General features: G+C 45.1%; 2 protein-coding genes across 3 annotated transcripts; both read left to right on the top strand.

Annotated features, from left to right (window-relative positions):
• The first annotated feature begins 601 nt into the window (after positions 1 to 601).
• Positions 602 to 1,894, top strand: LOC139373074 (lipoyl amidotransferase LIPT1, mitochondrial-like). The gene has a single exon (XM_071113147.1). It carries the CDS (start codon positions 747 to 749, stop codon positions 1,884 to 1,886), a length of 1,140 nt encoding a protein of 379 aa, XP_070969248.1. The 5' UTR covers positions 602 to 746; the 3' UTR covers positions 1,887 to 1,894.
• A 1,184-nt stretch (positions 1,895 to 3,078) lies between these two features.
• LOC139373073 (eukaryotic translation initiation factor 5B-like) lies at positions 3,079 to 26,119 on the top strand. Of its 2 annotated transcripts, XM_071113145.1 has the most exons (23): positions 3,079 to 3,202; positions 6,841 to 6,963; positions 7,119 to 7,185; positions 11,102 to 11,849; positions 11,981 to 12,010; positions 12,349 to 12,569; positions 12,670 to 12,919; positions 13,021 to 13,107; positions 13,245 to 13,316; positions 13,414 to 13,715; positions 13,802 to 14,020; positions 14,669 to 14,736; positions 14,824 to 14,965; positions 15,209 to 15,340; positions 17,908 to 18,090; positions 18,276 to 18,437; positions 19,892 to 20,023; positions 20,688 to 20,819; positions 20,919 to 20,995; positions 21,125 to 21,289; positions 23,067 to 23,205; positions 23,320 to 23,481; positions 23,716 to 26,119. In XM_071113145.1, the coding sequence occupies exons 1-23, from the start codon at positions 3,168 to 3,170 to the stop codon at positions 23,821 to 23,823; spliced, it is 3,756 nt and encodes a 1,251-aa protein (XP_070969246.1). In that variant the 5' UTR covers positions 3,079 to 3,167; the 3' UTR covers positions 23,824 to 26,119. The 2 variants fall into 2 exon arrangements, with proteins under 2 accessions (XP_070969246.1, XP_070969247.1); XM_071113146.1 differs by lacking the exon at positions 11,981 to 12,010.
• Positions 26,120 to 27,125: the final 1,006 nt, after the last annotated feature.

The following is a 27,125-nucleotide window of genomic DNA, read 5'->3' as shown; positions in this document are numbered from 1 at the left end:
GCAGTGACCCGGTACTCCACCACACACTGACAGCACGTGCTGATAATGTTAGCAGAAGATAATGTTAGCCTAGTGAAATTCCAAGTCTAAATGCAAAGTATTATTCATCAGAATGACTGATTTGACTGCATTGCAGTGTTCTATGCAATTTATGCTACCATTTTAAAATGAAAGGAATGCACCCCAGGCTTCAAATAAATCAAAGTTATTTTGCCTTCGTCAGGATTAAAAAGTAGGCTACTATAATAAATTGCACTGTCAATCTGTTTTGTGCGAGCCTAGCTGTTGTCCCTCTGTAGTACATGATACTTCCATATAGTGAGCCTTTTGTGGCTGCTTTTGCAGAGGGGCAAGTGTTACCCTGTTACTTTGTTGATTTTGAAAAATAAGCCAAAAATAATATTTTAAATCCAACCCAGCCAGCCCCTCAGGAACGAGTCATCCTTTTTGACTCAATATACGATTTATGCCACTGGGTGGCGTGGAAAAAGCAGCATCGAAAATCATTTGAGCAACATGGAGTCGATATCGCTCCAGCACAGCAGATGGCAGTGTTACAACAAGGGTAAATAAAGTGCCTTTAAGAAAATAAGAGGAAGAACAGCGGAAGTATCTGTGTAAAAACTAATTGGATCTGAAAACATATTCACTCTGAATGTTTCCATTCATGTATTTTGAAAAGTTTCTTTCCACAAAAGTGATAAACTATTTTCAGATGCACAGAAGAAACGACAGATAGAGGCGCGATGATTTTAAGAGCATTCTCGAATTTGTGCGCACAATCCCAAGCCTGTTTTCGATCGGCTCGAGCCAAGAGCACATTGTCAGCTGTCATTGACGAGACTGGTAAGTCAGGACTTATCCTCAAATCTTTGTCAACAGACATATTTGAAAACTTAGCATTGGAGGACTGGATACACAATCATGTTGACCTCCAAAACCGTAATATGCTCTTCTTATGGAGTAATGCTCCAGCGGTGGTGATAGGGAGACATCAGAACCCGTGGCAAGAGTGCAACCTTCAGGTCATGAGACAGAAAGGGATACCGCTCGCCAGGCGACGCAGTGGGGGCGGGACTGTATTCCACGATTTAGGAAATGTCAATTTGACTTTCTTCACCTCCAAGAAAAACTATGACCGTCACAGGAATCTCCAAGTTGTGACATGTGCTCTGAAAGGACTCAGGCCAGACATGGATGTACGTGCAACAGAGAGGTTTGACATCTTGCTGAATGGCCAACACAAGATTTCAGGAACCGCTGCTAAATTGGGAAGGACAGCAGCTTACCATCACTGCACTCTGCTGTGTTCGGCTGACAGGGCACTGCTGTCCACGGTGCTGAAACCCACCTGCCAGGGTATTAAGAGCAATGCAACTCAAAGCGTGCCATCCCCTGTGAAAAACCTGCTGGATGAGGACCCGACGTTGGACTGTGACACTATCATGGATTCAGTGGCATCCCAGTACAACACAGAGTTTGGTTTCAGCAGCCCTGTAACACTTGTGGACCCAAGTGATGAGCTGTCCTTGCCTGGTATCCAAAGAATGGCCCGTGAACTGTTGGCATGGGAGTGGACATTTGGAAGGACTCCTAAGTTCAGTATCTGTACGACTTTTGAGTTGAAAAATGACACATCTATCTGCAATGCAACTCTAAACATGGACATCAAAAATGGCATTATAGAAACTTGTGACATTGAGGTTCCCTCGGACTGGTTACCTGTGGAGTTGTCTCGAGAGTTCTCCTTACACCTGATAGGTGGGAAATTATGTCCCTATGAGACATCAGTAATCGCAGCAGAATTTCTGAGGGCAATCCCACAAAATAAAGAACTTAAAAGAAAGATGTATAATCTGTGCCGAAGAGTTGTCTTCATGATGTGAATAAAGCACTGCTGCATGACATACTGAGTTGTCCAGGGTTTTGTTATTGGGATGGTTTAATCACCGCTTCTCTGGACCAAGGGAAGGGGTACTCTCTGTATAGCCGTTCTAGAAAGTTATCTGTAGACCCTGGCTTTATATGCACACAAAGTATTTCCATAGCATTCTGCATAAACATCTAATTACGCTGGTAACCAGTTTAGAATAGCAATAAGGCACCTCGGGGGTTTGTGATATATGGCCAATATACCATGACTAAGGACTGTATCTAGGCACTCAGCATTGCCTTGTGCATAAGAACAGCCCTTAGCCGTGGTATATTGGCCATATGCCATACCCCCTCTGGCCTTATTTCTTAAATATACCCTTTAGAAAATAGGTTACATCCTTTTCCAGAGTGCAATAAATGCTGACTCTGTAATGGGGGTCAGTGTGCTGCTAACAACTTAGCTTCCCCCACATCCTTCAACTATCCTCTGCTTTGAAAAACAAGTGATGAGAAGAAGCCCAGTGGCGGGCAGTGGGGGAAGATGGAGCGATATGGATTTTGGCTGACATTCTGCAAATTTTTGTCATCGATGAAACATTAGATCCCAATACAGTTTTCTGTTCCCAAAACTAAAATCTGTTACGAACAGAGTGGACTAAGTTTAATAGATTTTACCCTTTGTCAAAGTTGTAAAAAATAGCTTTGTTTAGAAGGAGTGTAAGGGCGAAATGCCAATTGACTTATTTCACACGCACACTTCACAGAGTGGCGTTCCCTAACTGAAATATGCAAATACATGCTAGAAGGTGCCAATAGGATCTCGCTAGCTCGAACACAGTGCCCACTATGATTAATTTGCTCTCATTGAAAATGACATGCTGCTGTTTATCTTGAGTTGATTATAAAACTATTTGGCCTAGCGGTTAGTGTTGGACCAGTAACTGAAAGGTTATTAGTTTGAATACCTGAGCCGATAAGGTGAAAAATCTGTCGATGTACCCTTGAGCAAGGTACTTGTCCCTAATTTGCCCCTGGGATGCCGTACTACTGGCTGACCCTGTAAAACAACACATTTCTTTGCACCTGTCACAATAACAATACTATTAATAATGTGTTACTCCATTATACCTGCGCAATTTGCGCAGTGAAGATGCCCTTCACTTCAGTACAGGCAATAGAAAACGCTCTGCAACTGCGCAGGATGTGTGACCAACCCCCATTGGACCAACCATATGTGCTGTATCGGCGAACAACGAGGCTGAACATTGTGGATAAAATTAAAAACAAGGAGAATGGGGAAGAAACAGAAAAAGTCAGGCGATGACAGGTACACGATAGTGTGGCCCGTGTGTCATACGATTTGAAAAAGTTGTGATGTATGCAACAGACTTCTATGACTATAACGGTTAGCTAGCTAACGCTAGTCGTACAGGCTGAGCTGGCTAGCATTAGCATGATACTGAAGCCATGAGTTTCATGTGGCGGCAGATTGCCTTGGCTAGGCCTCCGTCTCGGGCTTATTCATAAGCTAACGTTATCCTCGCGCACTTGTTTTCTACCTTTCATATTGACAATGAATTAACCAATTTATATCTCGTATAAACATACTTGATGCTGAACAACAGAGACACGAAACCTATTATTCTCGCTATTAGCTAGCATATGTTATGCAGCTACATTGGCATCCTACTACCAGCTAGCTAGCCAGGCTCCATGCAGTCACATAATGAAGTTAATTTCCATTAGCTCGTGAGCTATCTAACTTAGCTACCTTGCTCGCCCACTAATAGGGAAACGCAGATAACTAGCTATATATGTTGCAATTCTAGGAGGACATTGTCAGCGAACTATTGCTGAATCTTTGAGTCACTGACAACACAAGTGAGGACCTCCAGCCTGGCTATGCCCCATGCCTGCAACATCATCCCTTTTCATTGTGCTGTCAGAAAGGGCCCTAATTCATTGTCCCAACTGTCGCCTCTATGGCTTGAGTATCCATTCAATGGCTGTGACCCCGTGTGAGTAAACATGGTCATTTGCGATTGATACCCCAGAGATTTGTTGTTGTCCTCAGTTTGGTGGGGCTTCAGAATAAAGCAGTATACTGATCTCTGGTTAAAATATATATACTATTTCCATTGCCAAGTATGATGCTTTACGACCAAAAGTCTTAACCAATGTTGTTGTTCATAAATTGATACATTCCTGAATAGAGATGTCAATTGACACTGACTCACGTCTCATTACGACATAGCCCTACAATGGCTGCTTGTCTGCCAAGTGCACAAATCTACACTAGCTCCTTGTAGTAGGCACTCTTATCCACCCTTTGTAAGTCATGACCAGGTGTCTGCTTTTGACTGTGGGAATGAGCCTTGACAGATAATAGACAGAGCGACAGTAGGCTAAGTGTCGTGCTGGCTTGGTGGCGGCGGCTGCCATTTAAGTTGAAAATGGAGGGATATATATTGACTGACCTGCCGTGATGGTGAGCTCTCACCCCTTGTACTGTATACTGCTGATCTGTAGCCTGTTCCAGTCAACTCTGTTGTGAGGTCAAGATGATACCAGGCCAGGGCTACAGATGGCGCTGAACAGCAATGGGGGAAGGATATTAAAGCTTGATTAACTATGGTCCTCTCTGTTCCCCATAACCAACAACTATTATAGGTCTGGTCCAGAAACAACCACTAGCCCCTAACCCTAAAGGCACTTGTATTTAAGCAATATTCATAGTAGTTATTACAGGTAAATAAGTGAAAGGAATAACATTGATAGACAGGATGTTGATGGAATTATCCTGTTCTATCAGCTGCTTCTTCATGATTTTATTACCCAGAGGCAAGAGTGTCTGCACTGTGCACCCTGTGTGTTTCACCCGGGGTTGGGCCCTTTTCATTCTAACTAAGAGGTATTTTCCACTGCTGATGCAACAGGCATGCAAGGAGGCTAGCCTCACCCTCTGTATAAAGTCTGAGGCTGAGCAGACGTAGGGCTTTTAGTCTCAAAGATCCATGTGCTGCTTCAGGTAAGGTTATTGTGGTTGGATTGTGGATGGTTAGTAGTTGAGATGATCATAATGGTCATTACAGGTTAGGGACTGAAGTTGTTTGTCTTTCATGTTTGGTTTTCATCTTCACCCGTCTGACATAAGACTGAAGGTCTAGAATTAGTTATTGCATTTTTTGGACTGAAAGCGTAACAGTGTCAAGTGTGCAGCTGCCATTCAGGTGGTGGTGTTGTTCTTGTTGGATGCACACTTCCCACTGTCAGGGTTGATTTGTGGCCACCAGCAAGTAATTTTAGGACCGCAGTAAAGCCTTCAAATCTGTCAACATTTTCTGTTGACAAGACTTTTTAGTGTCCTGTGACTGACTGGGTCTGACTGACTGACTGGGTCTGTCTTTGTCTGACTGACTGACTGGGTCTGTCTTTGTCTGACTGACTGACTGGGTCTGTCTTTGTCTGACTGACTGACTGGGTCTGTCTTTGTCTGACTGACTGACTGGGTCTGTCTTTGTCTGACTGACTGACTGGGTCTGTCTTTTGTCGGAATGACTGACTGGGTCTGTCTTTTGTCGGAATGACTGACTGGGTCTGTCTTTGTTGGACAGACTGACTGGGTCTGACTGACTGGGTCTGTCTTTTGTCGGACTGACTGACTGGGTCTGTCTTGTCGGACTGATTGACTGACTGGGTCTGTCTTTGTCGGACTGACTGACTGGGTCTGTCTTTGTCTGACTGACTGACTGGGTCTGTCTTTGTTGGACTGACTGACTGGGTCTGTCTTTTGTCGGAATGACTGACTGGGTCTGTCTTTGTTGGACAGACTGACTGGGTCTGACTGACTGGGTCTGTCTTTTGTCGGACTGACTGACTGGGTCTGTCTTGTCGGACTGATTGACTGACTGGGTCTGTCTTTTGTCGGACTGATTGACTGACTGGGTCTGTCTTTTGTCGGACTGATTGACTGACTGGGTCTGTCTTTTGTCGGACTGATTGACTGACTGGGTCTGTCTTTTGTCGGACTGACTGACTGACTGGGTCTGTCTTTTTGTCGGACTGACTGACTGGGTCTGTATTTTTGTTGGACTGGATATGAAAATCATATTTGCGTGAAATGTGCTAATTTGATCAAGGCTGCAAATATTTGAAATCCCACACATTCGTTGCTAGTTTGTATCATTTTGCTGCTAACACGGATCCCAAACCGACTACGCGCGTGCATAAATTTATTTTGTCCCCCCACACCAAATGCGATCACGACACAAAGGTTAAAATATCAAAACAAACTCTCAACCAATTATATTAATTTGGGGACAGGTCGAAAGCGTAAACATTTATGGCAATTTAGCTAGCTAGCTTGCACTTGCTATCTAATTTGTTCTTTTTAGCTAGCTTGCTGTTGCTAGCTAATTTTTCCTGGGATGAAAACATTGAGTTGTTATTTTACCTGAAATGCACAAGGTTCTCTACTCCGCCAAATAATCCACACATAAAACGGTCAACCAAATCGTTTCTAGTAATCTCTCCTCCTTCCAGGACTTTTCTTCTCTTGACTTTATATTGCGATTGGCAACTTTCATAAATTAGGTGCATTACCGCCACTGACCTCGTTCGTCTTTCAGTCACCCACGTGGGTATAACCAATGAGGAGATGGGAGAGGCAGGAGTTGCAGAGCGATCTGCGTCACAAATAGAACTTACTTATATTTTATCCCTTGACATCGCAGATGCTTGTTGGGGCCGTGTGAGCAGTGTTGGTGCAATAATTGAATAACATAGATTTCTACATTTATTTTGCATGCTCGCTCACGCGACGCAAGCGGTGTAGTCAGCCTGTAAGCCTGCATTTTTTGTAACATAGCATATGGCAGAAATCTGCATGGAGAAGATATGCTTGGTAATGCTGTCTTTTACCATGTGTAATGTTCATCATATGTGATTTGCATAACTTTGTTTCAGTGCCAAAGACGGTGGCATCGACCTTGACGCCCTAGCAGCAGAAATCGAAGGAGCGGGAGCCTCCAAGGAGCAAGGTAAAGGAAAGGCCAAGAAGAAGAAAGACAAAAAGAAAGACGATTTTGAGTAAGTCTTTATTTCTCTCTCTTCGACAGTAATGAACGCTCCATTTTAAAATAACTAAGGAAATAAGAACCAACTGCTGGACATAAATATTTCTACACTTGCCTTGGACTTTGCAGCCTACTGTGTATTGATCATAATGATTTGATCTTTAACAGTGAAGACGACATCCTGAAGGAGCTGGAGGAACTGTCTCTTGAAACCACAGGAGCTAAAGGCAGCAAGGTGAAGTGTAGCCATATGCTAATCTTCAAATGTAATGACCCTATACCAGGCTATAGCCCAATGCTAATCTGCATATGTAATGATCCTATACCAGGTTATTGCCCAGTGCTAATCTGCATATATAATGACCCTATAGTAGGCTATAACAGGGTTTCCGTTAGCCAGTAATAGCCGGCTTAAAAAAATTAATTAGAAAAGCTGATAATGCGTTTTAGCCTATTGACGGAAATACCAATTGATGTAGATATATTTGACCGTTCATGCTTATTCTTTCTATGAGTTAATTAGCATAATTTAGTGTAATTAAATTGCCGCTTGTGTATATTTGTTATGCATCTTTTTAATCACATGTGCACAGCATACAGATACTGAGCCATAAACCAGGAAAATCTGTCAGACAGAGCTTTTATAAGCCCAATCATTGCACAACAATTGTAAATGCAATCGTGGGTTGAAAACATTTTTGTGGCCACGATTAAAAATACCTGATATTTTTTTTATTTCTCTACTGGTAATTGAAGAATGCTTCCCATTCGTCATTCAAATACACAGGCAACGGAAGGCAGGCTTCATCAGGCTTCACACACCACTTTGCAATGAGCTGGAGGCAGTAAGCCTCTTGAAAACGTATAGCTACTCAGTTGTTTGAAACCTCAACGTTTTACTACATATTATGGGGCGTGTTTTACTACATATTATGAGGCGTGTTTTACTACATATTATGAGGCGTGTTTTACTACATATTATGAGGCGTGTTTTACTACATATTATGAGGCGTGTTTTACTACATATTATGAGGCGTGTTTTACTACATATTATGAGGCGTGTTTTACTACATATTATGAGGCGTGTTTTACTACATATTATGGGGCGTGTTTTACTACATAATATGAGGCGTGTTTTACTACATATTATGGGGCGTGTTTTACTACATATTATGGGGCGTGTTTTACTACATATTATGGGGCGTGTTTTACTACATATTATGGGGCGTGTTTTACTACATATTATGGGCCGTGTTTTACTACATATTATGGGGCGTGTTTTACTACATATTATGAGGCGTGTTTTACTACATATTATGGGGCGTGTTTTACTACATATTATGGGGCGTGTTTTACTACATATTATGGGGCGTGTTTTACTACATATTATGAGGCGTGTTTTACTACATATTATGGGGAGTGTTTTACTACATATTATGAGGCGTGTTTTACTACATATTATGAGGCGTGTTTTACTACATATTATGGGGCGTGTTTTACTACATATTATGGGGCGTGTTTTACTACATATTATGGGGCGTGTTTTACTACATATTATGGGGCGTGTTTTACTACATATTATGGGGAGTGTTTTACTACATATTATGAGGTGTGTTTTACTACATATTATGAGGCGTGTTTTACTACATATTATGGGGCGTGTTTTACTACATATTATGGGGCGTGTTTTACTACATATTATGAGGCGTGTTTTACTACATATTATGGGGCGTGTTTTACTACATATTATGAGGCGTGTTTTACTACATATTATGAGGCGTGTTTTACTACATATTATGGGGCGTGTTTTACTACATATTATGGGGCGTGTTTTACTACATATTATGGGGCGTGTTTTACTACATATTATGGGGCGTGTTTTACTACATATTATGAGGCGTGTTTTACTACATATTATGGGGCGTGTTTTACTACATATTATGGGGCGTGTTTTACTACATATTATGGGCCGTGTTTTACTACATATTATGGGGCGTGTTTTACTACATATTATGGGGCGTGTTTTACTACATATTATGGGGCGTGTTTTACTACATATTATGGGGCGTGTTTTACTACATATTATGGGGCGTGTTTTACTACATATTATGGGGCGTGTTTTACTACATATTATGGGGCGTGTTTTACTACATATTATGGGGCGTGTTTTACTACATATTATGGGGCGTGTTTTACTACATATTATGGGGCGTGTTTTACTACATATTATGGGGCGTGTTTTACTACATATTATGGGGCGTGTTTTACTACATATTATGGGGCGTGTTTTACTACATATTATGGGGCGTGTTTTACTACATATTATGAGGCGTGTTTTACTACATATTATGGGGCGTGTTTTACCTGGCTTCAAAGTAGACTAGGCAGAATCCCACCATATCCGTGGAGGAAAATATTTTATACGGACTATTTCTCTTCTTTTCTATTGGTTATCAACTTTCTTTCATTGTCCGGTAGCCAAATGCACATTCCCACCTAGCCTACTGCCTTGTGCACATTGCTGACTTAATAATCTTAAAAAATAATATTTTTTAAACATTTAAGCGAAATGTTCTGATCTGTTGCGCCCGACTCGTTGCTTTTTAAAATATGTTTTCTGTATCCGAGGCCTACTGGTTGTATGAATTTGGGATCTATCGTCCTACAACTGTCTCAGAGTCTGTTTGGGCTCTTTCCATCTCAACAAACGGACCTATAGAATAGGTCAACTTTTCTACTATGGGGGATAGTAGATTGACAGGCTCATGCACAGTGATAAGGCTAGGGAATGCCAAGGTTTCCCTAAGTAAATGTTATTAAATTGCCAAAATGATATAGCCTGATTAGCCTACTCCTGTCTATACAGAAAGAAAGAAAATCATTTAAAATAGGCTGTTAAGCATGATTTGGCCACAGAGGATCGTTAGCCTCCTCTAGCCTTAAAAATGTTTAATAAGTTGTGGATTGTTTTAAATCCCGTTGCCTACAGTTGGAAGGAAAGGCAGCATGCAGAATTTGGGCAGCACACGTGGAAAATGCCAAATAGATTATTGTTGAGTTATGACTGTCAATGAAAAGAGGCCCAGCCAGGCATATTGGAATATTTCAAAATTCAAGATGGGAAAACATAGTTTGGAAAGAAGCATGGCTATTGCTGTAAAGAGAAGACAATGAAAACACTCTAATCTGTAAATTCTCAACTCAATTGAGCGAACAACAGTAGGCCTATAGCCTATCTTATTGGCACCAGCAGAGACATCGGCCATATCCCCGTTGAGTGAGCTTTGCTCAAATTCACTCTTTATCATTGTCGTGTCAGTGTCACTTAAAAGTTTGTTTTTGGACTATAATCTTCCTCCTCCAGTTTAGATGGACGTCATATTCTGTCACCCTTTCCGGGAGACCTATTATATTGTGAGTGTCAGCACAGTAGGCTACCCTGTAATTTGTCATTTAAAAAAATATTCTGCTAATGTCTGCAGTCATATAAAGTGTAGTAGAATTGCATGAAATGTGTTTTTATAAAAGGCCATATTTGTTTTATGTGCACAGAAAGAAAAAGCGTATCTGATATAGCCGAGGCCTCTACTCTATACGAGCTCCGCATTGAACAGTCTTTTTTGCGAACAGTGATTGAGTTATATTATTAATCAAAATGTTGACTGTCCGATTTACTCCTTAAGAATAGTAGGTTATCTTACATAAGTCTGCTAATGCGATGATTCATGGAATGCTTTATTATAAAGGGGCATTTTTCCTGGGAAAAATAGCTTCCCCAAACTTGAAACTCGCTGCCTATTTTTGCTGTTCGTCACTCGTCTTGTTGGCTGAGGAAAAGTTCATGTTGACAGATATTCTAACATCTTCAATGTGCGCGGTAAGAAGGACACAGGTCACTGCATCCTTGACTTGCATGTTCTGTTAAAATGAATTACCATAATCTAAATGTGATGACTGTTATTCTGGGCACGTGGATGGACGCCTAGTCAGGGTATGCACCCAATGCATAGTATGGGTCCAGTCATGTCTGGCGCCACATTTTCTAACCGGAAACCCTGGGCTAATAGCCCAATGCTAATCTGCTTATGTAATGACCCTGTCTGGCAAAGCACATGCTTCTATGGAGCACTCATCACTTCCGCAATCCACAGAAACCAGACGCCACAGACGAGCCGGAGAGTGCCGCCGAGCCCCCGCCGCCCACCAAAGCAGAGAAGAAGAAGACACGGAAGGGCAAGCGAGCCAGCCTGGAGGATGACGACGGGGACGACGAAGAGGTTTCGGGTACGGGTGACGTGGAAGACGAAGACAAGCAGAAGGACAAGAAGACGTCTGCTGCCCCCGCTGCTGCTGCTGCTGCTGGCTCAGACTCGGAGGACGACGCCTCACGGACCCGGAGGAAACCCAAGGCAGGGAAGAAAGGAGGCCGCAAGGAGGCCTCGGACGAGGAAGAGGAGGACGACGATGGAGGTGCGAGGAAAGGAGAGGGGGGAGGGGAGGATGATTCAGATGATGACGACTCGGTGGACGCGTCACAGGCCGGAAAGAAAGGCAAGAAGAAGAAGGGCAAAGCCAAGGCAGACAGTGAAGAAGAGGAAGAGGAGGAGGGAACCTTCAAGATGAAGACGGCAGCTCAGAAGAAGGCAGAGAAGAAGGAGAGAGACCGCAAGAAGAAAGAGGAGGACAGGGCTAAGCTGAAGAAGCAGAAGGAGAAGGAGGAGGAGAAAGAGGGGAGTATTGATGTTGCAGCAGTGCCTAAGAAAGAGAAAGAGGTAGGGAAGAAGAGTGAGCCAGCGGTGGCCCCAGCAGCAGCCCCAACCCCAGCAGCAGCCCCAGCAGCAGAGACGGAGGCAGCAGCAGAGATTGAAGATCAGGAAGGGGCTGATCCTCAAGGAGAGGGTGAGATTTACAATTGGTTTATATTGTATCCATTCCACAGCCTAAGCGGCAACACTTTACAATGAGTTGCCCATATGCCATGTAGGAACTACTTTCGTTTTAATGTGTAAATGCTTATCTGTACCCATTAGCTGCCGATGAGGTGCTTGAAGCAATTAATGGTAAGAGAATGGAAACAAACAGATTTCTGCTTCAAGGTAGCTTGTTAGATGCCTTAATTTTGCTGGACCCCAGGATGAGCAGCATAATACATACAAATACACGTGTTAATGTGTAGTTGCATACAGTTACAATAGTAGAAGTCTACTGATCTTAATTCTGTACCCATTAGCTGCCGATGCGGTGGTGGAAACAATGAATGAACCCAATGGTGATGTTTTCAAAGTAGTTAAAAGTGGCGTTACTGTGTAGTTACATGCAATTAGTCCAACATGTAGAAATGGCTTGCATAGTTACTGTGCTGTGACTGATTTCTGTCCGGGGTTTTGTGCTACTTCAGAAGAGGAAGGGGGAGACAAGAAGGGCAAGAAAGACAAGAAGAAGAAGAAGGGGGACAAGGAGAAGGAGAAAGAGGAGAAGAAGAAGGGACCCAGCAAGGCCACAGTGAAGGCCATGCAGGAGGCTCTGGCTCACATGAAGGAGGAAGAGGAACGTGCCAAGAAGGAGGAAGAGGAGAACCTGCGTCGCCTGGAAGAGCAGGAGGCTCAGAGACTGGAGCAGGTTAAGCACACACATACACACACACACACACACACACACACACACACACACACACACACTGACCTCTTACCAACTGACCTCTTCAATGTAACACCTACAGGAGCGTCTGGAACAGGAGCGCAAGGAGAAGAAGAAACAGAAGGAGAAAGAGAGGAAGGAGAGGCTGAAGAAGGAGGGCAAACTGCTGACCAAAGCCCAGAAAGAGGCCCGGGCCAGGGCAGAGGCCACACTTGAACTCCTGAAGGCCCAGGGTATTGAAGTGCCATCCAAAGACGGCTCAGTGCCAAAGAAGAAGCCAGTGTACGGAGACAAGAGGAAAAAGAAGCCCCAACAAGCACAGACCCCTGAAGGTAACAGCCTCTTCCAATCCACATCAAATACATGCCCAACTGCAAAGTCATCTATCTATTTGTTTGTGCCTTGTCCCTCATTCCTCCTCTTCCCCGGTCAGAGATCTCAGAGGTCATGTCACCCACGTCGGAGACGGCAGAGCCAATCATCTCACAGATGGCAGTGGAAACTCCCGAAGTAGCAGCAGGTAAAATGGACCATAGATCTTGGAGACGGAGCCTGCCTTAATGTCCTCCGCTTGTTGTCCAGATCTGGGTGTAACGCCAGACAACTTTCATTGCCTCAGTCACATTTTGTGTCATGTCTTCCTGTCCCTCCCCCCAGAGGTAGAGCAGAAAGCTGAGTCTGCAGTTGATGACTGGGAGGCTATCGCTGAGACCATCGATCAGGACAAAGGTAAGACAGGACAGACTTTAGGTTTTTAGCAATATGGCAATATCTCCCAAAGGCTTGGTGGCTTACACCTCACATAACGTCTCTTCTCCCTCTACAGAGCTGAAGACGGTCCACATTGAGGTGAAGCCAGAGACGCCAAAGCAGCCCCAACAGAAACCCTCGTCACAGCCGGAGGAAGAGGACGACGACGACGAGGAAGAGGACGAGGAGGAAGAGGATGACGAAGAGGAGGAGAGTGAGGAGGAAGAGAAGGAGAGTCAGCCTCACACAACGCAGCAGGCCCCAGCCACTAAGAGGAAGGGAGGGAAGGAGAGCTCAGAGTCCAGTAGTGACAGCGACTCAGATGACGATCGCACTAAAGAAGAGCGGATCTACGACAAGGCCAAGAAGCGTATTGAGGTAGTCTTTCACAAACACACATCCTATCAACATTGTTAAACGGTAGGGAAGTGTAATGTTGTTGTCTCTGTGCTCCTCCTCTGTAGAAACGGCGAGCAGAGAACATAAAGAACATAAACCTGGACAAGCTCCGCTCCCCCGTCGTCTGTGTACTGGGCCACGTAGACACAGGCAAGACCAAGATCCTGGACAAGCTGAGGCATACACACGTACAGGACGGAGAGGCAGGAGGGATCACCCAACAGATCGGAGCCACTAACGTACCGCTGGAGGCCATCGTAGAGCAGACCAAGATGGTGAAGAACGTGAGTACTGCTGCTCCTCTCCCTTCAGCTCAGACCCAGTCATACACGGAACAGTGACCGTACACTGAGTGTACAAAACATTAGGAACACCTTCTGTTTTGCCCTCAGAACTGTCTCAATTCGTCGTGGCATGGACTCTACAAGGTGTCAAAAGCGTTCCACAGGGATGCTGGCCCATGTTGACTCCTATGCTTTACAGTTGTCAAGTTGGCTGTATGGCCTTTTAGTGGTGGACCCTTCTTGATACACATGGGAAACTGTTGAATGTGAAAAACACAGCAGCGTTGCAGTTCTTGACACACTCAAACCGATATGCCTGACACCTACTACCTTACCCCGTTCAAAGGCACTTCAGTGTTTTGTCTCGCCCATCCACCCTCTCTGTATGGCACACATACACAATCCATGTTCCAATGCTTAAAAATCCTTCTTTAACCTGTCTCCTCCCCTTCATCTACACGGATTGAAGTGGATTTAACAAGTGATCAATAAGGGATCATAGCTGTCACCTGGATTCATCTGGTCTGTCTGTCATGGAAAGAGCTGGTGTTTCTAATGTTTTGTACACCCAGTGTGTGTATGGCATTGGATTTGAATAGATAGTTGGTGTTTAATGGCTCTTTAATCATTTAATTGTTTCCTCTTCAGTTCAACAACGAGGCCATTAAAATCCCAGGAATGCTGATCATCGACACCCCAGGCCACGAGTCTTTCAGGTAAACCCTCATTCAGAAAAATGTGTGTCCAGTGCCCTAAATGTGTTTGTCCTGACTGCGTCTCGCTCCGTCTGTCTGTGTGTCCAGTAACCTGAGGAACCGGGGCAGCTCTCTGTGTGACATAGCCATCCTGGTGGTGGACATCATGCACGGCCTGGAGCCTCAGACCCTGGAGTCCATCAACCTGCTCAAGGAGAAGAAGTGTCCCTTCATTGTAGCACTTAACAAGGTCAGTCTGTCTGGTCAGACATGCTCATAGCTTACCTCTGGGATGGATAGTTAGATGGCTAGTAGAGGACTTGCATGTATTAAAGGCACTCAGTAGCCCACAATTCACTGGGAATAAAGCTACCAGGATACAATAGCTTGCGGAATGTTTTTGTTTGTTGCACAAATAGTTAATTGGTTGCCCATCCATGTGACATGTGTATTTTTGTCCCTTCTATTTGTTCCATTTCTATGTCTACTCCAGATTGACCGTCTGTACGACTGGAAGAAGAGTCCGGACACAGACGTGGTGGCCACACTGAAGAAGCAGAAGAAGAACACCAAGGATGAGTTTGACGAGAGGGCCAAAGCTGTCATCGTTGAGTTCGCCCAGCAGGTCACTAACTATATGAACAACGGAGGGGGAAAGAGTTTTGGCGTTGACAGCACTTTTCACTATTGCAATGCACCTATTGTGTGAACCCTGAGTGACCCTGCACCTGAGAGAGTGTTGCCTTATGTACATAGACATGGAACACTAGTCACTTTAATGATGTTTACCTACTGTTTTACACACTTCATATGTATATACTGTATTCTAGTCGAGATTCATCCATTTAAAAGGTGTGTACAGCAGTAGTTTTAGTGGGGCAAAAAAGTATTTAGTCAGCCACCAATTGTGCATGTTCTCCCACTTAAAAAGATGAGAGAGGGTTCGCGCCCAGGCTCTGTCGTAACCGGCCGCGACCGGGAGGTCCGTGGGGCGACGCACAATTGGCCTAGCGTCGCCCGGGTTAGGGAGGGCATGGTCGGTAGGGGTGTCCTTGTCTCATCGCGCACCAGCGACTCCTGTGGCGGGCTGGGCGCAGTGTGCGCTAGCCAAGGTGGCCAGGTGCACGATGTTTCCTCCGGCGCATTGGTGCGGCTGGCTTCCGGGTTGGATGCGTGCTGTGTTAAGAAGCAGTGCGGCTTGGTTGGGTTGTGTATCGGAGGACGCATGACTTTCAACCTTCGTCTCTCCCGAGCCCGTACGGGAGTTGTAGCGATGAGACAAGATAGTAGCTACTAAAACAATTGGATACCACGAAATTGGGGAGAAAAAGGGGTAAAAAAAAATTTTTTTTTAAATGAGAGAGGGCTGTAATATTCATCATAGGTACACTTCAACTATGACAGACAAAATTAGAAAAAAAATCCAGAAAATCACATTGTAGTATTTTTAATGAATTTATTTTCAAATTATGGTGGAAAATAAGTATTTGGTCAATAACAAAAGTTTATCTCAATACTTTGTTATATACCCTTTGTTGGCAATGACAGAGGTCAAACGTTTTCTGTAAGTCTTCACAAGGTTTTCACACACTGTTCCAGGTATTTTGGCCCATTCCTCCATGCAGATCTCCTCTAGAGCAGTGATGTTTTGGGGCTGTTGCTGGGCAACACGGACTTTCAACTCCCTCCAAAGATTTTCTATGGGGTTGAGATCTGGAGACTGGCTAGGTCACTCCAGGACCTTGAAATGCTTATTACGAAGCCACTCCTTCGTTGCCCGGGCGGTGTGTTTAGGATCATTGTCATGCTGAAAGACCCAGCCACGTTTCATCTTCAATGCCCTTGCTGATGGAAGGAGGTTTTCACTCAAAATCTCACGATACATGGCCCCATTCAATCTTTCCTTTACACGGATCAGTCACCCCGGTCCCTTTGCAGAAAAACAGCCCCAAAGCATGATGTTTCCACCCCCGTGCTTCACAGTAGGTATGGTATTCTTTGGATGCAACTCAGCATTCTTTGTCCTCCAAATAAGACGAGTTGAGTTTTTACCAAAAAGTTATATTTTGGTTTCATCTGACCATATGACATTCTCCCATCTTCTTCTGGATCATCCAAATGCTCTCTAGCAAACTTCAGACGGGCCTGGACATGTACTGGCTTAAGCAGGGGGACACGTCTGGCACTGCAGGATTTGAGTCCCTGGCGGCGTAGTGTGTTACTGATGGTAGGCTTTGTTACTTTGGGCCCAGCTTTCTGCAGGTCATTCACTAGGTCCCCCCGTGTGGTTCTGGGATTTCTGCTCACCGTTCTTGTGATCATTTTGACCCCAAGGGGTGAGATCTTGCGTGGAGATCCCAGATCGAGGGAGATTATCAGTGGTCTTGTTTGTCTTCCATTTCCTAATAATTGTTCCCACAGTTGAATTCTTCAAACCAAGCTGCATATCTTTTGCTGTTTCAGTTTTCCCAGCCTGGTGCAGGTCTACAATTTTGTTTCTGGTGTCCTTTGACAGCTCTTTGTTCTTGGCCATAGTGGAGTTTGGAGTGTGACTGTTTGAGGTTGTGGACAGGTGTCTTTTATACTGATAACAAGTTCAAACAGGTGCCATTAATACAGGTAACGAGTGGAGGACAGAGGAGCCTCTTAAAGAAGAAGTTACAGTTCTGTGAGAGCCAGCCATCTTGCTTGTTTGTAGGTGACCAAATACATATTTTCCACTATAATTTGCAAATAAATTCATTAAAAATCCTACAATGTGATTTTCTGGATTTTTTTTCTCATTTTGTCTGTCATAGTTGAAGTGTACCTATGATGAAAATTACAGGCCTCTCTCACCTTTTTAAGTTGGAGAACTTGCACAATTGGTGGCTGACTAAATACTTTTTTGCCCCACTGTATCTACCAGCAGAGCAATCAGGTTGTAGTTATCTACTGCTGTACACAACTTCTCTATTGATATACTGTCTGTCCATACTGTCTATACACACTATTATATGTGTATATATATATTTATATTCTGGTCTCTGACATTGCTCGTTCTGATATTTCTGCATTTCATTCGTATGTTGTTATTGTGTTAGACAGGACTTCACTGGTAGAGCTAGAAACATAAGCATTTCACTGCATCTTAACATCTACAGATCTGCGTATGCGACCAATGAACTTTGATTTGATTGTGTATTCGTACAGGGTCTGAACGCAGCCCTCTTCCATGAGAACAAGGACCCGAGGACCTTTGTGTCTCTGGTGCCCACCTCGGCCCACTCCGGGGACGGCATGGGCAACCTGATCGCTCTGCTGGTGGAGCTCACCCAGACCATGCTGGCACGACGCCTGGCACACTGCGACGAGCTCAGGGCTCAGGTCATGGAGGTGAGGGACAATTACTACATTACTGTTACAGTTTATGGGGACGAGGAAGAATGATCTGTTGTTGTCACGGTTAGATTGCTGTTATTTTAGGATCGTTTCCGTTACACCAGTCGCACTACCGTTACGCCAGTGTCATTACACTTAATGTTGTATTAAACTCAACATGTGTCCCTGTCCATCGTCAGGTGAAAGCCCTGCCTGGTATGGGCACCACTATAGACGTGATCCTGATCAACGGCGTTCTCCGGGAGGGCATGACCGTCATCGTCCCGGGGGTGGAGGGACCCATCGTCACCCAGATCAGGGGGCTGCTGCTGCCTCCACCCATGAAGGAGCTCAGGGTCAAGGTATGGAGGAAATGTTTATGTTTATTTTAAAGAGCACTTGTAGGAGCAGCAGACAGTTCTGACCTGATTTCAACAGGAATGTCATGCTGTCCATGACTTGGCTAGGGGTTAATCCTAACTTCCACGTCTCATTTTCACTAAATAATTCACTGATGTCAATGGCAGACTAAGCGATAATTTGACGGTGGAAGATAGAATTAGCAGCAGGTAGCCTAGCGGTTAGAGCATTGGGCCAGTAACCAAAAAGTTGCTGGTTCAAATACCCGAACCGACAACGTGTAAAATCTGTCTGTGCCTTTGAGCAAGGGGCACCGTACTACTATGGCTGACTCTGTAAAACAACACATTTCACTGCACCTATCTGGTGTATGTGACAATAAAACCTTTAAAAAAAACTATTGGCCCCATAATGATGATCTGTGTGTAGTATTAATGAATGATCTGACCCCCTGTCCTCTTCAGAACCAGTAGGTATAATGAATGATCTGACCCCTGTCCTCTTTAGAACCAGTAGGTAGTATTAATGAATGATCTGACCCCTGTCCTCTTTAGAACCAGTAGGTATAATGAATGATCTGACCCCCTGTCCTCTTTAGAACCAGTAGGTAGTATTAATGAATGATCTGACCCCCTGTCCTCTTTAGAACCAGTAGGTAGTATTAATGAATGATCTGACCCCTGTCCTCTTTAGAACCAGTAGGTAGTATTAATGAATGATCTGACCCCCTGTCCTCTTTAGAACCAGTAGGTAGTATTAATGAATGATCTGACCCCTGTCCTCTTTAGAACCAGTAGGTAGTATTAATGAATGATCTGACCCCCTGTCCTCTTTAGAACCAGTAGGTAGTATTAATGAATGATCTGACCCCCTGTCCTCTTTATAACCAGTAGGTAGTATTAATGAATGATCTGACCCCCTGTCCTATTTAGAACCAGTAGGTAGCATTAATGAATGATCTGACCCCCTGTCCTCTTTAGAACCAGTAGGTAGTATTAATGAATGATCTGACCCCCTGTCCTCTTTAGAACCAGTAGGTAGTATTAATGAATGATCTGACCCCATGTCCTCTTTAGAACCAGTAGGTAGTATTAATAAATGATCTGACCCCCTGTCCTCTTTAGAACCAGTAGGTAGTATTAATGAATGATCTGACCCCTGTCCTCTTTAGAACCAGTAGGTAGTATTAATGAATGATCTGACCCCCTGTCCTCTTTAGAACCAGTAGGTAGTATTAATGAATGATCTGACCCCTGTCCTCTTTAGAACCAGTAGGTAGTATTAATGAATGATCTGACCCCTGTCCTCTTTAGAACCAGTAGGTAGTATTAATGAATGATCTGACCCCCTGTCCTCTTTAGAACCAGTAGGCAGTATTAATGAATGATCTGACCCCTGTCCTCTTTAGAACCAGTAGGTAGTATTAATGAATGATCTGACCCCCTGTCCTCTTTAGAACCAGTATGAGAAGCATAAGGAGGTGTGTACGGCCCAGGGAGTGAAGATTCTGGGGAAAGATCTGGAGAAGACGCTGGCAGGGCTCCCCCTGCTGGTGGCCCACAAGGAGGACGAGGTGGCCGTGCTCAGGGTGAGACTGGCACATTTAAGCGATATGGCCCGGGGGGGGGTGTGGTATATGGCCAATATACCACGGCTAAGGGCTGTTCTTATGCACGACGCAACGCAGAGTGCCTGGATATAGCCCTTAGCTGTGGTATATTGGCAATATACTAAAAACCCTTCAGGTGCCTTATTGCTATTATAAACTGGTTACCAACGTAATTAGAACAGTAAAAATAAATGTTTTGTCATACCCTGGGTATATGGTCTGATATATCACAGTTTTCGGCCAATCAGCGTTCAGGGCTCGAACCACCCAGTTTATGTACTGTGTATCAGAGGTTCTTAAAAATGTTCAGCTCGAGACCCAAATGAGAAATTGACCCTGTGACCCAAATCATCCTCCAACCACCCAAATTAAGAAGAAATAGTGTGGGATTATAGATGTATTCTCATTATTTGCAACCCACTTGGAACCCGACCCATAGTTGAAGAAACCCTTCTGTGTATGAAAACAGGGCTGTGTCTCAATAGTGCTAGACTGGATCCCTCTGCCACCTATGGCTACATGTCAATAGTTATGAATGGCTCCCTGCTTCCTCTTCTTGTCTTATTTTTCCATCTCTTGAGTTAGTTACTAGTACACACACACACAGTGTATTGAGATCTTCTGCATTATGATCCCCCAACAGGATGAGCTGGTGCGGGAGCTGAAACAGACTCTGAACTCCATCAAGCTGGAGGAGAAGGGTGTGTACGTCCAGGCCTCCACTCTCGGATCCCTGGAAGCCTTGCTGGAGTTCCTACGAGTGTCCAAAGTGCCTGTGAGTATCACCCACATACACACACACACCGTATCAAACTACAATATAGTATTGAGAAACTGTGCTGTAATGTTCATGTTTTTCCGTCTCCTCCAACAGTACGCTGGCATCAACATCGGTCCAGTCCACAAGAAAGACGTGATGAAAGCTTCCACTATGCTGGAGCATGACCCACAGTGTGTGACCTCTTCTGTCTTCTCTCCTTTCTATACCCTGTCATACATTTGTTTGATAGGTTAATTACGCTGAGACAATAACCAATCGGTGAAAACTGGACAATAAAAATCCACGCTGTCCTGTTCTAGGTATGCAACGATCCTGGCGTTTGATGTGAAGGTGGAGAGGGACTCTCAGGAGATGGCTGATAGTCTGGGGGTCAGGGTGTTCAGCGCTGAGATCATCTACCACCTGTTTGATGCCTTCACCAAGTACAGAGAGGACTACAAGAAGGCCAAGCAGGACGAGTTCAAGTATGTGAACACACACACACACTACATGATACCAACCATAACTTTGTTTTGCTGTCATAGGCCTTAGCACAAGTGATCCACACTCAGCCCATTGGAAGGCTAAACCTGTCCTGCCTAGGCTAGGTTTCCAGACAGGACAGTAGGTGTGGGGTATGCCTGGGCTAGGTTTCCAGACAGGACAGTAGGTGTGGGGTATGCCTGGGCTAGGTTTCCAGACAGGACAGTAGGTGTGGGGTATGCCTGGGCTAGGTTTCCAGACAGGACAGTAGGTGTGGGGTATGCCTGGGCTAGGTTTCCAGACAGGACAGTAGGTGTGGGGTATGCCTGGGCTAGGTTTTCAGACAGGACAGTAGGCGTGGGGTATGCCTGGCCTAGGTTTCCAGACAGGACAGTAGGTGTGGGGTATGCCTGGGCTAGGTTTCCAGACAGGACAGTAGGTGTGGGGTATGCCTGGGCTAGGTTTCCAGACAGGACAGTAGGTGTGGGGTATGCCTGGTCTAGGTTTCCAGACAGGACAGTAGGTGTGGGGTATGCCTGGGCTAGGTTTCCAGACAGGACAGTAGGTGTGGGGTATGCCTGGGCTAGGTTTCCATACAGGACAGTAGGTGTGGGGTATGCCTGGTCTAGGTTTCCAGACAGGACAGTAGGTGTGGGGTATGCCTGGGCTAGGTTTCCAGACAGGACAGTAGGTGTGGGGTATGCCTGGGCTAGGTTTCCAGACAGGACAGTAGGCGTGGGGTATGCCTGGGCTAGGTTTCCAGACAGGACAGTAGGCGTGGGGTATGCCTGGGCTAGGTTTCCAGACAGGACAGTAGGCGTGGGGTATGCCTGGGCTAGGTTTCCAGACAGGACAGTAGGCGTGGGGTATGCCTGGGCTAGGTTTCCAGACAGGACGGTAGGCGTAGGGTATGCCTGGGCTAGGTTTCCAGACAGGACGGTAGGCGTGGGGTATGCCTGGGCTAGGTTTCCAGACAGGACGGTAGGTGTGGGGGTATGCCTGGGCTAGGTTTCCAGACAGGACGGTAGATGTGGGGGTATGCCTGGGCTAGGTTTCCAGACAGGACGGTAGGTGTGGGGGTATGCCTGGGCTAGGTTTCCAGACAGGACGGTAGGTGTGGGGGTATGCCTGGGCTAGGTTTCCAGACAGGACGGTAGGTGTGGGGGTATGCCTTGGCTAGGTTTCCAGACAGGACGGTAGGTTTGGGGGTATGCCTGGGCTAGGTTTCCAGACAGGACGATAGGTGTGGGGGTATGCCTGGGCTAGGTTTCCAGACAGGACAGTGGGCGTGGGGTATGCCTGGGCTAGGTTTCCAGACAGGACAGTAGGTGTGGGGTATGCCTGGGCTAGGTTTCCAGACAGGACGGTAGGTGTGGGGTATGCCTGGGCTAGGTTTCCAGACAGGACGGTAGGCGTGGGGTATGCCTGGGCTAGGTTTCCAGACAGGACGGTAGGTGTGGGGTATGCCTGGGCTAGGTTTCCAGACAGGACGGTAGGTGTGGGGTATGCCTAGGCTAGGTTTCCAGACAGGACAGTAGGTGTGGGGTATGCCTGGGCTAGGTTTCCAGACAGGACAGTAGGCATGCCTGGGCTAGGTTTCCAGACAGGACAGTAGGCATGGGGTATGCCTGGGCTAGGTTTTCCAGACAGGACAGTAGGCATGCCTGTGCTGGGTTTCCAGACAAGACAGTAGGCATGGGGTATGCCTGGGCTAGGTTTCTAGACAGGATAGTAGGTTTGTGGTGTACTAACAGTCGTTTTCTCTGTCATTCTCCACAGACACATTGCTGTGTTCCCCACTAAGCTGAAGATCCTGCCTCAGTTCATCTTCAACTCTAGAGACCCCATAGTCATGGGAGTCAACGTGGAGGCTGGGGTCCTCAGACAGGGAACCCCACTCTGTGTGCCCAGCAAGGGGGTGAGTGTGTGTGTATATGTAGAGTGCAGCGTGTGTTTGTGGGACCTGTTTCTATCTTTGTAGGACATAGGAACAGGTGTAATAATATTATCTGACTGACTTCCTCCCTGTCAGTTTGTGGACATTGGCATCGTGACCAGCATTGAGATCAACCACAAGATGGTGGACAGTGCCAAGAAGGGCCAGGAGATCTGTATAAAGATCGAACCGATCCCCGGGGAGGCACCCAAGATGTTCGGCCGACACTTTGAGGCCACCGACATCCTCGTCAGCAAGGTACAGTCACAGAGAGGAGAAAGGCAACACTGTTCTTTTCAATGTTCAAATTACCGTGTGGTGGGTTTTCAGGTCAAATCAGTGTATCAGATGTTGTAAGTACTCACTGTTACATTGTACTGACAGCAGGTACCCAAACTCTAACAACACTGGGTTCTGTACTAGAAGTAGTGGACCATAATGAGAATGGGGAGACTTCGGAGTTCTGAATGTGGTCTTTTGTTTGTTCTCCAGATCACCAGAGCGTCCATCGATGCCCTGAAGAACTGGTTCAGAGACGAGATGGGCAAATCTGACTGGCAGCTCATCATGGAGCTCAAGAAGACTTTTGAAATCATCTGAACGGAAGAACGGGCACACACCTTCATGTCTTCAGGCGGCCGCAGCACACCTACACACAAACACACACACCACTGATCATGTGACACCTGATCAAAAACACACACACACACATTGTTCATCACAGCCACGTATGCATACATCCATAAATGGTGGGAGCAGTGCAGTGTCCCCCTCTCCCCCATCCCCTCCCCTCTGGTGGGTGGGGGAGTGTATTTTTAGAAGGGAAACAGTGTTTTTCTGTGAGAAACCAAACTATTTCCTGCTGTTGTTAACAGTGACAGTTTAGACAGCATCGACACACACACTATTCCAACGTGCCTGTTGTTTGGAATCATCTTGAGTTTTGTTTTTCATTTTGCCGCTCTCTCTCTCACTCACCCTCCACATCCGTCTGCTGCTAGAGTCCTGCCCTCTGTAATCACTCTGGTGTTCAGGCTGGGGTGAGACTGGAGAGGGGGCGAGTGGGAGTGAAGAAAGCTGGGTCAGGCGTCACTGGAACCACAGATCTACAGAATTCAGCAAACTGGGTTTGACAAGTTTCCGTGGGTGCCATGTTGGCACCGGAAGTCGCAAGGAGAATGACGTTCCACTGAGAATGCAAATGAGAACCTTATTGTTATGACACGTTGGTTGCCAACATGGAGGCTAGTTTGCTGAACTCTTTATATCTATCACGGATCAAGGGGAGCTGTGCGCCAAAGGCCTGAATTAGAAGAGGGGAGAGGGGAGGCATTCTTACCAGAAGTTTTAGACGTCTGAATAATACGACCTTGTCAGTGTTTTCTCTTTTCTTGAATGCAGTTATTTTATGGTCCTTTTAAAAAGCCCCTCCCTCTCTGACATCACCACCACCCATCACCAGCCCCCCTGTCAGCGCAGTTCGACTGGTGCCTACGGACCTTTTTCTACCATGAATGAACTAGGTGACAAAATAGGTGGTCCCTCTCCTCTCTACTTGAGTTCAAAATGTAAGAGATAATAAAAAAATCTACATCAATAAAGACATATTTATAGAAGTTGCATACTCTGCCCCCTCTGCCTTGTTGTATATTTTGGATAATGGTATGAATGGAATATGCATTGAATTCAATTCTATAAAAAATAAATATGAAGTGCTACTTTCCCTGGTTTCATATGCTGTTATTAGTGAGGTCGAGTTCCCCTGGTTTCATATGCTGTTATTAGTGAGGTCGAGTTCCCCTGGTTTCATATGCTGTTATTAGTGAGGTCGAGTTTCCCTGGTTTCATATGCTGTTATTAGTGAGGTCGAGTTCCCCTGCTTTCATATGCTGTTATTAGTGAGGTCGAGTTCCCCTGGTTTCATATGCTGTTATTAGTGAGGTCGAGTTTCCCTGGTTTCATATGCTGTTATTAGTGAGGTCGAGTTCCCCTGGTTTCATATGCTGTTATTAGTGAGGTGGAGTTCCCCTGGTTTCATATGCTGTTATTAGTGAGGTGGAGTTCCCCTGGTTTCATATGCTGTTATTAGTGAGGTCGAGTTTCCCTGGTTTCATATGCTGTTATTAGTGAGGTGGAGTTCCCCTGGTTTCATATGCTGTTATTAGTGAGGTGGAGTTCCCTTGGTTTCATATGCTGTTATTAGTGAGGTGGAGTTCCCCTGGTTTCATATGCTGTTATTAGTGAGGTGGAGTTCCCCTGGTTTCATATGCTGTTATTAGTGAGGTCGAGTTTCCCTGGTTTCATATGCTGTTATTAGTGAGGTGGAGTTCCCCTGGTTTCATATGCTGTTATTAGTGAGGTGGAGTTCCCCTGGTTTCATATGCTGTTATTAGTGAGGTGGAGTTCCCCTGGTTTCATATGCTGTTATTAGTGAGGTGGAGTTCCCCTGGTTTCATATGCTGTTATTAGTGAGGTCGAGTTCCCCTGGTTTCATATGCTGTTATTAGTGAGGTGGAGTTCCCCTGGTTTCATATGCTGTTATTAGTGAGGTGGAGTTCCCCTGGTTTCATATGCTGTTATTAGTGAGGTGGAGTTCCCCTGGTTTCATATGCTGTTATTAGTGAGGTCGAGTTCCCCTGGTTTCATAAGCTGTTATTAGTGAGGTCGAGTTCCCCTGGTTTCATATGCTGTTATTAGTGAGGTCGAGTTCCCCTGGTTTCATATGCAGTTATTAGTGAGGTCGAGTTCCCCTGGTTTCATATGCTGTTATTAGTGAGGTCGAGTTCCCCTGGTTTCATATGCTGTTATTAGTGAGGTCGAGTTCCCCTGGTTTCATATGCTGTTATTAGTGAGGTCGAGTTCCCCTGGTTTCATATGCTGTTATTAGTGAGGTCGAGTTCCCCTGGTTTCATATGCTGTTATTAGTGAGGTCGAGTTCCCCTGGTTTCAAATGCTGTTATTAGTGAGGTCGAGTTCCCCTGGTTTCATATGCTGTTATTAGTGAGGTGGAGTTCCCCTGGTTTCATATGCTGTTATTAGTGAGGTCGAGTTCCCCTGGTTTCATATGCTGTTATTAGTGAGGTCGAGTTCCCCTGGTTTCATATGCTGTTATTAGTGAGGTGGAGTTCCCCTGGTTTCATATGCTGTTATTAGTGAGGTCGAGTTCCCCTGGTTCCATATGCTGTTATTAGTGAGGTCGAGTTCCCCTGGTTTCACATGCTGTTATTAGTGAGGTCGAGTTCCCCTGGTTTCATATGCTGTTATTAGTGAGGTCGAGTTCCCCTGGTTTCATATGCTGTTATTAGTGAGGTCGAGTTTCCCTGGTTTCATATGCTGTTATTAGTGAGGTCGAGTTCCCCTGGTTTCATATGCTGTTATTAGTGAGGTGGAGTTCCCCTGGTTTCATATGCTGTTATTAGTGAGGTCGAGTTCCCCTGGTTTCATATGCTGTTATTAGTGAGGTCGAGTTCCCCTGGTTTCATATGCTGTTATTAGTGAGGTCGAGTTCCCCTGTTCCCAGATTTATTTTTTCAATATTTGTTAAATCGTGAAATTTCATAAATTTCTGAAGAATGGGTGGATGGCTGTTTTTTGTTACCCTGTTAAGTAGTTTTTCTTTCATGCAAATCTATACAGTTATCGTGCACAGAAAATGTAGGTTGTGTTGTACAAATGGCAATAATAGCTATTTGAATAGAAAAAATAATTGAATCACCCTCAAGGTAGTGGAGATGTTACATTTCTGCAGGCAGGGGGCGCTACAGTTCATTCTAACGTGGGATTCGGGAGTCCTATAAATTAAATATTGTAGTCCTTGTAATAAACGGTGTATTATGCAAAGCTTTATATTTATACACATTAACACACAGTTTAATACCGATTGAATAAGTAAATACAATAAT

This window comes from Oncorhynchus clarkii, chromosome 18, assembly GCF_045791955.1.
Source record: "Oncorhynchus clarkii lewisi isolate Uvic-CL-2024 chromosome 18, UVic_Ocla_1.0, whole genome shotgun sequence".
In the NCBI taxonomy this organism is placed as follows: domain Eukaryota; kingdom Metazoa; phylum Chordata; class Actinopteri; order Salmoniformes; family Salmonidae; genus Oncorhynchus; species Oncorhynchus clarkii.
The sequence above is the reverse complement of the archived record's forward strand: the minus strand, read 5'-3'. Positions and strand labels throughout refer to the sequence as shown.